The sequence below is a fragment of the Solanum dulcamara genome, chromosome 3 (assembly GCF_947179165.1).
Source record: "Solanum dulcamara chromosome 3, daSolDulc1.2, whole genome shotgun sequence".
Taxonomy (NCBI): Eukaryota; Viridiplantae; Streptophyta; class Magnoliopsida; order Solanales; family Solanaceae; genus Solanum; species Solanum dulcamara.
This window is the reverse complement of record NC_077239.1, coordinates 13,756,774-13,771,699: the sequence shown is the minus strand read 5'-3', so window position 1 is coordinate 13,771,699 and position 14,926 is coordinate 13,756,774. Positions and strand designations below refer to the sequence as shown.

General features: G+C 33.2%; 1 protein-coding gene across 1 annotated transcript; it reads right to left on the bottom strand.

Annotated features, from left to right (window-relative positions):
- Nucleotides 1-1,299: 1,299 nt before the first annotated feature.
- On the bottom strand, nt 1,300-6,646 carry LOC129882426 (dnaJ protein ERDJ3A). The gene is made up of 7 exons (XM_055956717.1): nt 6,453-6,646; nt 5,349-5,404; nt 3,780-3,853; nt 2,887-3,407; nt 2,470-2,811; nt 1,968-2,321; nt 1,300-1,867 (listed from the first exon to the last, which is right to left on the bottom strand). The coding sequence occupies exons 1-7, from the start codon at nt 6,540-6,542 to the stop codon at nt 1,580-1,582; spliced, it is 1,725 nt and encodes a 574-aa protein (XP_055812692.1). The 5' UTR covers nt 6,543-6,646; the 3' UTR covers nt 1,300-1,579.
- Between the last annotated feature and the right edge of the window lie 8,280 nt (nt 6,647-14,926).

Below are 14,926 nucleotides of genomic sequence, written 5' to 3'. Positions count from 1 at the left end.
AAAGCAAAATTGATTTATTAATGAGGTTAAACATTTATTAATTATAGTTTTTACTTTTTAATTAATTTGTTATTTTGCTAGGTATTGATTGAAATCTAATACTTCTAATACATTTCATGCTTCTCATCTTTTCTCGTTGCTTTTCCCCAAATTCCATTTTCAATTAGATAAAAATATTAATGGAAAAATTACACAGTAACGTACTGTGTTATGTATTTACTAGACGCAATTATAATTTTAAAAAATTATAATTTGCAGCTACACTATCTATTTTAATAGCTTATTTTTAATTTAAAAGTGTATCTTTCAATTAAATACTTCTATGCTTAATTCTACGTATTATATCTATTAGTTATATCTCTTTTCTCTCCTTTCTCCACATTAGCATTATTCTTCCTTTTTTCATGGATGTTTTTCATTCTTCTTCTTTTCTTTCATGGACGATTCTTCGAATTCTATCCAAATTTAAACTCAACGACATTGTATTTTCTCTTCCTTGCTCTTAGCGTCATTGTCATTGACTCGTGATGATTTACGAAACTCTATTGGTAGTCATGAGAGAAAGGTTTGAGGCTTAAGTTTAAATTATGGATTTATGAAATTATTATTAGATTTAAATGAGTGTTGTTTTGAAAGATTAGATATATCATGAGAAGTTTATTTCTCAAATTTGAGATAGATTTGGTGGATTTTTCAAGAAATCAAACATACATGTATATGCATTATATTCATGTATCAATGCAATGTATTGTATTTATGTAATTGAGTGGATCTGTTCGCTGTTATATATTTGTCTCAATATATTTGAGTGTTTTTATATTATTCATCACCAGAATGTTATTAGGAGAAGTAACTATAATGTATATGTTTCCTGTTATTCATAATATATCAATATATTTGAGTGGTTATAAGTTTATATCAATTTGTTCAAGTGTATATGTTCCTTCTTATATTTTTATATCAAATACATTTGTTTGTATCTATCTGCTATTGATTAAACATTTATATCAATATATCAAATGTAGTTGTTCCTTTTTATTCATGTCTATCAATGTATTCGAGTGTATCTATAATTTGTTATAAATTTGTATCAATGTATTAAGTATATTAGTTCCTTGTTATATATTTATATTATGTATGTTGAGTGTATTTGTTAATCATTATACATATATATAAATATATTTGACTGTTTGCATAGTGTATACATCATCAGAAAGTATTTATATCATGTTTTACTATTCATTAGTCCGACTAATACAACCATCAAAAAATTGAATAGTTTTAAGGCAACAAGTCTAATTAGTCTAATTATAAGATTATTATATACATGAGAACTTGCAACAAACTTGAGAAACTTCAGTTCAGTTGTATGCTGCAGCTATGTGCATTTTTTTTATCAAAAGAAAAAGGACCTTACTCCAGCAACGGTTAATCAACTTTGCTGCTAAATCAACTTCTTCCAGTTCATGATGAAGGGCTAAATAAACAAAAATAAAGGAGCAACCTTGAAGCACTGGCTGTACATGTTTTCCAGATCGCAGTATTTTTCATTTCCACTAAATTGGTACCTACCTATTATTTACTTTGCTATAGGTTTTTGTCTGGTGTTGGAAAATTGTACGTCCCCACTGAGAACGGAGCTAATGAAACTCTCTGCATCTTCAGTAGTAACTTCTCCCTCAAAAACTGCAAACTTACCCTTCCGCAGCTTGTATGCGAGAAGGACCTTGTCTGATGATTTATATCCTGATTTGTCAAATGCATTCAAGAAAGACTGCTGCCTCGCTGCATCCAAAAGTGCATACGAAACTGAATCTCTTGAGCCATATGCTGTATTCTGTCGTCTTGATAATGACTTTTGAGAGACCTAAAGTTAACAAAATTTGAGTCACAAATCACTTAAATCAGTTTTATTTCATACCAGAGAAGAGAGTAAATGAACAAAGTCCATACAGTTGATGACTTACCGATAATAGAACTTTTTCTAGCTTATCCCTTGCTTTAGATGACCTGAAAACACCAATCACACAAACAGGAGTTTTCTCCCCGCAAATGTCATTGAAATTAGAGCCTGTCAGTACTGGTACTTGCTTAGCCTCTGGCTCACTCTGCTCACTTTTACTCTGTGCTGAAGCTGCTTTCTTATTTTTCTTTTCAAAATTGTCCAGTAAACCACTTAGATCTTGAACTGCTGATTTTAGATCTTTTACAGAAATTCCTGTTCTCAAAATCTGTTTCTCCCCATTGGATAGCCAGCCAACAATGGCAGGAAGACCATCAACTCCCAACCTTTGGACAGAAGGATCAGAAGCATCACGAACCTATTAAACAAGACAAAGGCTTTGGTGAAAAAATTACAAAGAATTAAGTGCAGTCAAGTTCAAACCCAAATTCAAGTTGGTACAGTATTTGACTATTCGTACGGAGAAGTTTTAGTCATATTTTCTAACAAAGTTAAAGATTACCAACCTGTGCATCATAGAAGACAAAACGATTTCGATACAAGCCACTAAGAGCACGCCAAATAACTGGAGTATCTTTCTTTGTAGAGAGAAGCATCACTTTAGGTAAACCTCCTACAGCCTGGGAAACAAAATCAAAGTGGTCCAAATCTACCCGCTTTGAGAATCTCGGAAGATGCTCATGGCAAAAACTTTTCACCCTTTTCACATCTAAATCATCACTGTACTCCATCAAAGCACCATTCCCACTTGATTTTAATGAATACACAAACAATCTTGGCACATTGCGAGGATATATGCCAAGACCCTTGCAAAAAGATGCATCAGTTTCACAGTTTATTCTCCCCACCTATCACAGTAAAAGCACGTCAGCGGAAATACAGTAATAATAAAAGTATTATGATGTAAGCAAAAGAATGCATACCTTCATTGCCCCATTCAGTGAGCTTGCGACTTCTCCAATGACAGATTCATAATATTGGATACCTCTTGAGGTATATGTATGAGATAATAATAGCCAAGTCATTCCTTTATCAGATAGCTCTTTCTTATACATCTGCGAGTTTATGGAAGGGATGCTCTTGCCAGAGTTCTTGGTTCTAGACTGAGACCTGCCTGAACCACCAAAGCCACCAAACCCCCCAAATTTGCTCCCACTTCCCACTCCACCCCCAAACAAGTTGGAGAATATATCATCTAAACCAAAGCCAGAAGAGCTTTGGCTGCCAGGACCACCAAAGGAAAATGAAAATGATTTTGCACCTCCTTGTCCACCCATACCACCTGGCCCAAAGTTAAACCCACTCTGTCCTGGCCCACCACTTGTGAAGTATGTATATCCACCCTGATCTCCAGCGCCGCCAGCATCAAATCGAGGAGCTCCCTTCTCATCTCCATATAGGTCATAGTTTTTCCTCTTCTCCTCATCAGACAGAATTTCATAAGCTGAAATTTGATAGACAGATCATACAGCTAGTTAATAATATTGATCATCAAACAAGCAAACACTCAGAGAAAGAAAGTGCATGCTGTAACTAGTTGCACATATCAAGATAACTCAGATTGTATGGGTTTTAACTTTTAACCTCTAATCAACACCATCTTTGGATCTCAGAGAAAATCAAAAACCTACCTAGCACCTTGAAAAAAAAACCACACCATCTTTGGATCTCAGATTCTAGTCATAAATTTAGAAAATTTTTTAAAGAAAATAACAAAAGTGGTCCTTTTAGTTTACTCAACTACAATTTCTTTCTTTCCTCTTTTTAAGTGGCAGAGAGTGTAGAAAAGGTATATAGAAATCAGAAGCTGCTATACCGTTATTAATCTCAGCAAATTTCTCTTGTGCACCCTTACTTTTGTTCTTGTCTGGATGATATTGGAGTGAGAGCCTGAAAAGCAAGAGGGATAAAGGAGAAGATTAAAAGGACAGAACATTAATTGCCAGAAAACTAATGCAGAGAAGTTCAACAATTGAAAAATCAGCAAATAAATACAAGCAAATTTTCGAAAAACCATGAAGCTTCAGACAGTTTCACCTTGAAATCCATAGAATCTAATTAACCATTTGCATATTTCCAACTCTCATATTGCAGGATCCGAATTTAAAGAAATACCAGTAACCTACTACATGCTGATAGTAAAGAGGCCATGGAAAAATTGTCAATATGTTACTTTACCTTCAAATTTTATAGTCTTACTTCCAACTACTTATCATGCCCCATTCCAAGACAACGACAAGAATAAGTAATTAACACCAATTGGGTCAGATTGATCAATACTAAGGTTATTTGGTCTCGGGCAGAATAAACTATGTTCAAGTTCAACCAATGTTGTTAAAGGCTTGTTTAAGGTACGTTTAACCCCCAAAGCTAGGTAAAGCTTAGTTTGGCATTCCTCTAGGAACCAAGGAACTAAGGATGAGCCCTATTTCTATAGTCTACTTTAAGAGGGAAGCATTAAAAAATAAATGTAGTTGGCAAAGTAATACATTAATCATTGGTAGAAAGTTTTAGATGAATTATTGAGTGATAAACTAATAATGAATAATAATTTGAAGATTTACCATACAAAACTAGTTAAAGAGAATTTAAAACCACTTCTTTACATCTAAACAAGAATTCAAAATGGTTGATAAATTAGAAATTACATGATTTTTCACTCTACATACTTTGTTTAGCTATAGTAACAACATCCTTTATCAAAATTATTTATTTGTGTTTAAATTGTTTTCTTTATACCGCATCCATATTTTTGTTTTTCCATTCAAGCTAATTGTTCTTGCACTTAAATACCTAACAGACCTTGGCACTTTTCAAAACATTTTTGCCTCTGACAACCCTGAATTTCTCAATACTCCAATCAAAGTTCTTAGCTTATTGATGAAAACATCCAGTAATTGCAGGCCTAAGATTCTGGATCTCTAGAAACTGCAAATTTAAAGTTATGAAGAGTCCTGCTTTACTATCGTCACTAAGAGCCCAGAAATTTACATATACTCTGCACTCTCTTGGGGTGTCACTTGTAGGGGTTTCATGCTAGAAGCATGTAAGACATGACTAGAATTGAAGGCCAAAGTCCAAACTCTACGACACGTGAAAGTTGTAGCACAAATGAAAGAACTTGGAAAATATTCATCACCAATACAAATCCTAGAGCTAAGCTAATTCCTACCAACAAAGAGATATCAATCATGGCAGAACCTCCAGCAAAACATTTTGACAGGATAACAGTATACATAGTAATGCAAATTTTGGCTAAGAGAAACTTGACTGCTGGATGGTAAGCATTTTTTTTTTAAAAAAAAAGGGAACAACAAAAGAATAAACATTTAGAAGTAAAGAACAAATGATGATGGAAAAAAGATGAGCCCGGTACAGAACATACTTGTGGAAAGCTTTCTGGATCTCACGCTGACTTGAACTTTTATCAACTCCGAGCACCTGGAAAAATCCAAAATCATTGGTAATCATGGAAGATGAGGTAATCATGGAAGATGAGGTAATCACTCTGCATATGGACACTCGGGATATACACGCTATTCTAGCATCATAAACTGTGAAGTAATTAAATCTTTAGGCTTAACAATGCCTAATATTTCAGGTATATTTTCTTAAAACCAACAAACATGAGGGGATCAGAACTGATTCATTTAGTCTCCATTTTGAAGAGCATCAACATAGTGATCAATTTTGAGATTTCAGTACTTGCCAAACCTAACATCAAACAGTAACTTTGTGGTTCCTCTTTGCATTGATTGTCTTTGTGCCACAAAGATGTGTGTATATATCAGCAGTAGCAGATGAAAAATATGGGTTAACAATGAATTCCAATGCATCATGAATATATTTTTTCAGAATCCATCATGCATATTAGCATACTGGGAGTTCCTCCTTTTACATTCTTATTAAACTGAATACTTATGAGTAAAATATGAGAAGTCCTTTCTTCAAAGGGACATTCCTCCATTTAACTCTATTTCCTAGTTTCAAAACACAATTTCTCAATTAGAGCATTATACCAATTATACGCAAAAACTAGTTACATGGAGCAATTCCAATAAACTCCAGATAAAACAAACCGACAAATAAAAACAAAAAATAATAATTCAGAATCATCATGAAAACTCAATCACCAAAGGGGAGCCTTGTTGTCATGTGACCGGTCACGGTTTCAAAAGCCGTGAAAACAGCAATGCAGGATAAGGTTGTGTATAATAAAACCATGTGCATAGCCAGAGCTTGGGCTGCCCATGAAAACTCAAATCACCATAATTAGTTCACAATCCAACAGTTTTAAAACAACGCAAATTTTCAATTTAAATCAATTAGCCCTCAATCATGCACTAGATGCTCAATCAATTAGTTAAATCCTCTATATACATCTATATTCGGGGCCTAATTATGAAAAATAATTTATCAACTTCGAAAATAATTGATATATTATACTAGCAGAAATTGTAACAAGAAATAGAGAGTCATACATACATACCTTATAAGGATCAACGGTTTTTGATTGTGTGTTGAGAACAAAAAGTGATACGAAGAGAACAATGGCTATCGAAATTCGTCGTGTCTTCATATTCGGGTGGATTTTTCGGATACAAATATAACTTGTCGGGTCGATTGTTCTTCAGAAATCGTACTCAATTGAGAGAGATACATGATAGAGAAAAAGAAGAAGTTGGTGTTTAATAGATTTCGTGGGGGTTGGGGAATGTTCCAGATCATTCGGATGTTTTGATGACGTGACATTTGTGACGAGTTTTGGCCAATCACATTTTAGATTTCTCCAATATGTTGTAATAAATATCTATTTATTTAATTTGGTTTTAGTTTGATTCCGAAATTTTCTAAAAATGAAAAAATGGTTAATTATCCTAAACTTTTCTATGATATGATGATTCAGTTTAACATACAGTAATATAGGTATTCGCGAGACGTACGAATATTTAAAAAAAAACAAATTTTAAATTAAAAATTAACTAATATTTATTATTTACTTGTTAATAATTTTTATATCAAAATATTATTTCTATATATAGTTTCTATATATATATACAACAACAACAACCTAGTGAAATCTCACACGTGGGTCTGAAAAGGATAAAGTGTACGCAAACCTGACTCCTACCAAGATAGAACGACTGTTTCCGAAAGACCTTCGATTCAGATAGTTTCTATATATATATATATATTAGTACGTAAACAATGTCTATCAAAATAATTCTTTGTTATAATATCAAAATATTATTTCTGTATATATATATTAGTACGTAAATAATGTCTATTTTTTACAGTATTCAATTAATAATAAATAAATAATAAAAGTGAATGTGGAAAGTCATAATACTGAGTAGGGCTGTACAGGGCAAATTGATAAACCGCATCAAATCGACAAACCGGAAAAAAACCCCGACTAGTGGTTTGGTTTGACTTGATTTGGTGTTTGAAAAAAAATCCGACCATTATAGGGTTGGTTTGGTTTTAACTAAAAAAAGTCAAACTGAACCCAAATCAACCCGATTATAGATATACTACTTTTAAATTATGTTATACATAAAAATATTTATTAAAATGTAATTTATAAATATATTTTTAAAAATTTTCATAATTTTTATTTTCTTTCTTACATTTAGATTTGGATTTGAGAAACTCATCTAAATAATATACAAAAAAAGCTCATCTTATAAAGTTATATTATAAAGTTAAAACTTCAAACATTGTTCTGCCTCCATCTTATATGTTGATATTTTGTACTAGAACTCTTTTTAAGAAGTACTGCTCTGTGTTTTTAATTAGATACTATGAAAAACCCAAGAAACCCCAAAAAAACCGAAAAAACCGAAAAACCCGAAAAAACCCGAGAAAAATTGATATCGAAAAACCCGACTTTTATTGGTTTGGTTTGGTTTATAGATTTAATAACCCGACACAAATGATTTGGTTTGTTTTGTAAAAAATCCAAACCAATTCGGTCTATATACACCCTTAATACTGAGTAGCTTCAAAAAGTGAATGTGGAAAGTGCTAATACCCAGAAGAGGAAAGTATATTTTTCTTCTTCCGAAAAGTACCAACTTTCTCAACTCTATTTTTTATCCAATTTTTTTTTTACTTTGAGCGATGAAATTCTCGTTACCGTTGAAATTTTGGTGGATGATTGACATTTGAAATTAATACCAAATGTGACATCTATCATACATGTAGATACTTTATTGAATCTTGTTTAGATCATAAAAAATAAAAAAAATAAAAAAAGCATACCGATCATCCTAATTTGTTAATCTTATTTCAACAATCAAAGAAATAATTTCTAAAAAAAGTACTGTATATTTGATAAACGCTTGATAATGCAGATGATCAGTTGAATCAATCTGGCCAAGCTTACACATTCCGACATTTTATTCACTATCTCCTCTAGATCGTATGCCCAAAGACAAAGTCCTCCAAATAAAAGTCTTTCCAGTTCCTCCATGACCATATAAAAGGAACAATCTACCTTTGTTCTTATTCACTGTTATCATTATTTTAACATAAATTGACTTTTGTTCAGCTATCAAATTTGTTAATAATTGTGGATGCTCCTTCAATAAAGAGCTCCTATTATAACGTAATTCATCACGGAGTATTTTTTACTTTTTTCTCATTGTAAACAAGCTTTGGCATAGTTGAAAAATTCTGAAAACTTCTTTTACGACCTTTCAAAACTTTTTTCAACATTTGCAAACAACGATTTCTCTATTCATCATCTGTTATTTCTGCCTCTAAAAGCAAAAAAAATTAAGGCTCAAATTTGAATTATAATATTATATAAGAATATCATATTTAAATATTTACACAAAAATATTTGGTATTAGATAATTTTTTAGTTATATTAGTTATTTTTAATTTTAAATTTGTACCTAGATTTGATAGCCTTTCTTCATGGAGGATATTTTCTAATAATAATTGCCATGTTAATTGCCAAGCATATTTTGATGGTGACATCAAATTGAACAATAACAACATAGCAAATAATTATCGAAGATACGATGGCATTTTTCAGTCACTTGCTTTCTTTATAGGATTAAAATACTCTTTATCATCATCTAATAAGCCAAGTGCATAACATGCATCTTTGAAAGCGGTGTGGACACGATTGTTGATTATTTTAAGATCCTCATAGCAGGTTGCAACTCTAATGAGAAGTTTTGGGTTGAATCTTGTCAAATTATTTTAATTTGGTGGTAATTCAACAAATTCTCTTGAATTTTTTTCTTGACTCTTTTGGGATGCTTTAACAGAGAGAGTACTATGTACTTACAATTGACGTTTCTAGAGATAGATTTCTTTGTTGAACAGATATAGAATAAGTATGGACTTTTAGACTTCTTTGAGTTGAATTTATTGAGATTTATTTATTTTTATTCTATTTCGAAAGCTACTTATAATATGCTTAAAGAATATTTATTTCTTTTATTTGATAACAACATTTTCGTTCCTAATTGAAAATAATTACTCTCTCCATTTCAAAAAGAGTGGCCTGATTTTACTTGGCACGAAGTTTAATATTAAGAAAAGACTTTTGCCATCATCACAAATATACATAAACTATCGATTATATCCTTCAGTGAACAAGAATAATTTTTAAATAAGTTTTATAAAAAGAAGAGAAAGCGGAGAGATACGTGTCAATGCAAAAAGATTGTTCAAATATAGAGCCCGTTTGGATGAGCTTAAAAAGTAACTTTTATGTATGAAATGTTTTTAGAATTTTGAAGTGCTGAAAGTTATTTTTATAAATTAGCAGTTGAGTGTTTGGATAAAAGTGCTTATGTCGAAGAAATGAGAAAAATAATGTGAATTTTAGGGTTAAAAGAATAAAAAGGGCAGTTTGGGAATTTAGTTAAAATATAAGGGATATAAAAGTAATTTTCATGGTCAAAGAAATGACTTTAAGCATTCATTTTTGACTGGCTTTAAGAACTTTATGGCTTAAAATTAGCATTAGACAAACATCATAATAAGCTAAAAAAGGCTTATAAGTTGGTTTGACCAACTTATAAGTCCATCCAAACGAACTCATACACTTCTGACATGTCTTGCATGCTCTCTCATTGACATTAAATGTGCATTCATTTTTAATTTACTTAAGTTTCTTTTTCTCTCCAATAAATCATTCTTCAATTTCCTTTTTTTTAATTTAGTGCCATAATCCAACTCTCTATATTTCTTGAAGAACAAAAATTATATTAGTGAAGATTAATAATATGTAAATTCTTCAATAATTGCATGTTGTTTATTTATTTTTTTCAACAATTATAGGTTGGTTTATTTTTTTTATTTCGTCTATATTCTTCTTTTTTTAAAAAAAAATTATTCATGATTTCCTAGTCTATATAGCCTTCAACAATGATTTGAGAATTTGGAGGGTAATTTTTCATTTTCCTTCGTGGCGTCAAGCAATTTTGCTAAATATTTTAAATTTATTGATAACAAGATTATGTATTTATAGAGATGTTGAGAGTTTTTCGCATTTCTTACATGGAGTAATTTCACTGTTGTATTACATATTTTTCTTCATCTCTGTTTTAATTTCCTACTATATGTTATAAATATAAAAATAATGAACTCACAATTAGACTCAAATGCAGTGGATTCAAGACTAAAATGTAAGGACTGTCAAGCTATTGGTGAATGGCTTTTGAAAGAAAGTAAAGCAAGGCGTCTTTGATATATATATTTTTCAAGCCTTATTATAGATAAAAAAGACAAAATATAAGAAGAGAGACATAAACCTTACCTTCAAAATTAAGGTGGTTCATAAGTCGAGTAGCCTACTAAGGTCATCGACTTATCCCCAATTACAACAAAGGAGAGATCTTAGACTATGTACTTAAGAGAGGACTCCTCTCGTTATAAAATTCTAAGAATGCGCAAATGAGGGAGACTCTCCCTTTACATAAAGAGACTCCCTATTCCTATTCAAGTAAGCTATAATCTAACTAAGACATAGCTAAGATGAAAAGGAACAAGTATACATCTTAGGCGTAACATAATTCGATAGAAATAACATGTGTAAGGACTCACAATGTTGTAGAATAAGAGTTCCAATGGATATACTCTACTTCACTGTAGTTGTTGGGAGTTGTTGATCCTGTGTTGCAGGTCTGCAATTTGCTGCTAGTTGTTGAATGTTGCAGTTTCCAAGTATGGTTGCATTGGGTCTGTGTAGGTGGTTGTGTAGTTAAGGTACATGTTGTTGGATGCTGCAGTCCTACACAAACAAGCAGTAGTTGAGTGCTGCTCTTGGTGACTGCTGCAGTTATAGTTTTCCTGCACAAGTGTAGAAAATAGGATACAATGGTTCATAAACTAAACAACTATGTGAGAGGACTCCTCTCGATACAAAACAACTAAGAAAAAACATAAATAAGACTCTCCCCTTTACAATATAATCCTAACTATAAATTATTCATGAAAGCTATATCTAACTATAGATACAACAAATGTGAAGCTCAAACAGTTGAGTTATATACCAAGGTTCAAGTCAAGGAGGTTGTTTTATCCTTTTTAGTTTTCTTCTTTTAAAACTTGTCATCCCTAGCTTGTCCAACTTGATGTAGCCTTTGGTTTCTTATGGTAGTTGCTGGAGATTGTAGAAGTGTAGTGTGTGATCAAGCATATGGATGTACTTAGCCAAAATATCTGCAGGAAAGTTTGCTTCTCGGAAGACATGTTTGCATTGGAAGAAGTCTAGCAGTTGGACCAAATGTTGGAGCTCTGCATTGAACTTTTGAATGCTCCAAGGTGGTTTGATGTCCAGCTTCAGCCACTTGATCACAAGTTTAGAATCAACTTCCAAAATGACTCTACTATAACCATGTTGGAGGCACCAAGTGATGCCAAAACTGGCTGGCTGCACTTCAGCTTGATTATTGGATCCAATTCCCAAAGGAGTGGCAAAAACATATATCAGATTACCCTTGTGGTCCCTTACTATGCCTCCTGCTCCTACTTTCCCTGGATTGCCTATGGCACTCCCATCTGTGTTAAGTTTAACAATGTTAGGGAGAGGTTTGAGCCATCTAACTTGAGTTACCTTTATGTCATGCTTGCAGGTTTCTATCCAAATAACTACATCCTTCCAAACAGTTGGCCAGGAAATATATGGAAAAGCAGTAGTAATCATTATTTATATGTCCTTGACTATAGTGAACTTCACTCTAGTAGTACTAGACTTCTTTCCTCCATATTTACTTGCACACATGTTCTTCTAGATAATCAGCAAATAAATATAGGGATTGCTTGCAGCATGAGTTTATGTACAATATTGTTTGGTTTGTAAGTCCACCATTTCATCAAGTTGCTTCTGATGGAGTTGTGGTCCTGCATAATTCCTCACCAGCTGGAGAAGTATTTCCAGATGTACTTAGCAAAGCTTCCAGAGAAAAAATTATGATCCATGTTGTCTAAACCAGGCTTGTAACAACAAGAGCACAATGCAGGTTCTCTCCCAATAGAAAACAGTTTTCATTGGTTGGAAGTTTGTGTCTCAATGCTCTCCAAAGCAAGAATGAAGCCTTGAATGGGATGTTAGTGTGCCAAGTTAGAGTATCAATCAATGTCTTATTCTTTTTCTTCCTCACATGTTCCCAAGCTGATTTACAAGTGAAGTTTCCATGTGACTGCAACTTCCATTGAGTCTGATCAAGAATGTCCTGTTGGTACCAGATTTCAGTGTTGAGAATTGATTGCATCATGTGTTGAGGAGCTTGTTGTCTTGCTTTCTCTTCATTCCATCTCCCATTTCTCAGAAACATAGAGACAGTAGAGTTGTTGAATCTTAGATTATATTCATAGTGGTTGGCCATGCCAAAGGGCCAACACCCAACCAATCATCCCACCAGAAACTACAGTTCTCTGAATACAAAGTCCACTTAATATGAGGCTCTATATCACCCTTATTCTTCATCATGTTTTTTCATATGAGAGATTGGCCTGTGTGCCACTTTTTTGTGACAGAATGGGCTCTTTGTAAATATTTAGCTTTCAGGAAATCCCCCCATAGAGATCTTTTAGACGTGAATAACCACCAGTGTTTGTATTGCAATGCTAAGCATACATCTTCCAGATTTTTTACACCAATACCTCCCTCCTCAAATGGTAAGCTAAGAGTTTCCCAAGAGGCCCAATGATATTTCCTTTTCTCCTTATCCCAACCCAGAAGAAGTCAGCAATAAGGCATTTGATTTACTTCAAACTAGTTCTGGTAGGGGTTATGGCAGATAGTAGATGTATATGGAGTGATTGAAGTACTGATTTGACCAAAGTATTTCTAACCCCATAGCTTAGTATCCTTGTCTTCCACCCTTGGATTTTAGCAATCACTTTTGCAACAATACTAATAAAATATATGACCCTTTGCCTTCTTATATACAATGGACATCCCAAGTAGGTCATAGGACCATGAGTGCATTTGTATCTAGTGATGGACACAACTCTAGCAATAATATCAGTAGGTGTATGAGTAGGGATCAAGAATTGTCTCTTGTCCTTATTAATAAGCTGACCAGAAGTGCCCCTCATACATCTAAAGAGTCTTCATGATCAGCTGAAGAGAATACTTGTAGGTTGAGGTAAATATAATAATGTCATCTGCAAAACTCAAGTGGTTAATTTGAGGACCCCTTTTCTCCATTTGAAAACCAGTGTACAAGTAGTGATGATGAAGGTAGTTTAACATTCTGGACAACACCTCTAGACTAAGAATAAAGAGAGCGGGGTCTCCCTGTTTGAGGCCTCTTGTTGAGTGGAAAAAGGCATGCCTACTACCATTGATGATGACAGAGTACCAATTGTTGGACACTATTCTCTATACCATATCTATGAAGATTTCTCCAAATCCCATCTTTCACATGACAAGACAAATAAAGGATCATGAAACCCTATCATAAGCCTTAGCCATATCAAGTTTAATAACTACATTATCACCAATTTTAGGCTTCTTTATGTTATGCATAATTTTTTGGGCCAATATAATATTCTCAGATATGCTTCTTCCTTGGAAAAATCCAGACTGATTATTAGAAATAAGATGAGGGAGGATGGGAACCAGTCTGCTATTAAGTAGTTTGAAATTATTTTGCTAGTAAAGTTGTTGAGAGAGATAGGTCTGAAATCAGATAGTCTGTTAGGATGTTCTACTTTTGGGAGTAGAACCAGACATGCATGGGAGATGTATTTGGGAATGTCATGGCCATTAAAGAAGAACTGAATCATCTCCAACAAATCCTCACTGATAATGTCCCAGCATACTTAGAAAAACTTGCCACTCATTCCATCAGGACCTGCAGTAGAAGTAGCACTCATAGGGAAGATCACTTTTTTGCAACTCCTCCTTAGTAGGTAATCCTTGTAGCAAGTGCTTTGATTGTCACAGACCATTCTAGGTATGTAATTAACAACATCTTCATTCATCTTCTTGTTGTCTCTAGTAATTATTTTTTCAAAATGATGACAGGAAGCCTTGGCAATTTCTGCATTTCCTTGAATAATATTACCCTGATCATCTTTAATTTTATGAGTATACAATCTTCTCCTTCTCCCTCTAATGATAGCATGGAAGTAGCTGGAGTTGGCACCCTTTTCCTTAAAACAATGGAGCAAAGTTTTTTGTTTAAGGATGGACTACTCTATCTTCAGATACCTGATATATTGGGCATGGATCAGATTCAACTTGGTTCTATTATCTTCTGAGTTATCTATGATTATTGCATCCTCAACATCTCTAAATTTTGCCTCAAAATCAGTGATGGAAGAAAAGATATCTCCATAATCTTGTCTTGACCAACTACTCAGAGTGTTGCTCACTTTTTTCATTTTTTTCTGAAATCTTCTCATAGGATTTCCTGCAGTAGGTTTCCCCCACCATATTTTCACAATATTAAGGAAGCTATCATTGTCAACCCAATAGTGTAGGAA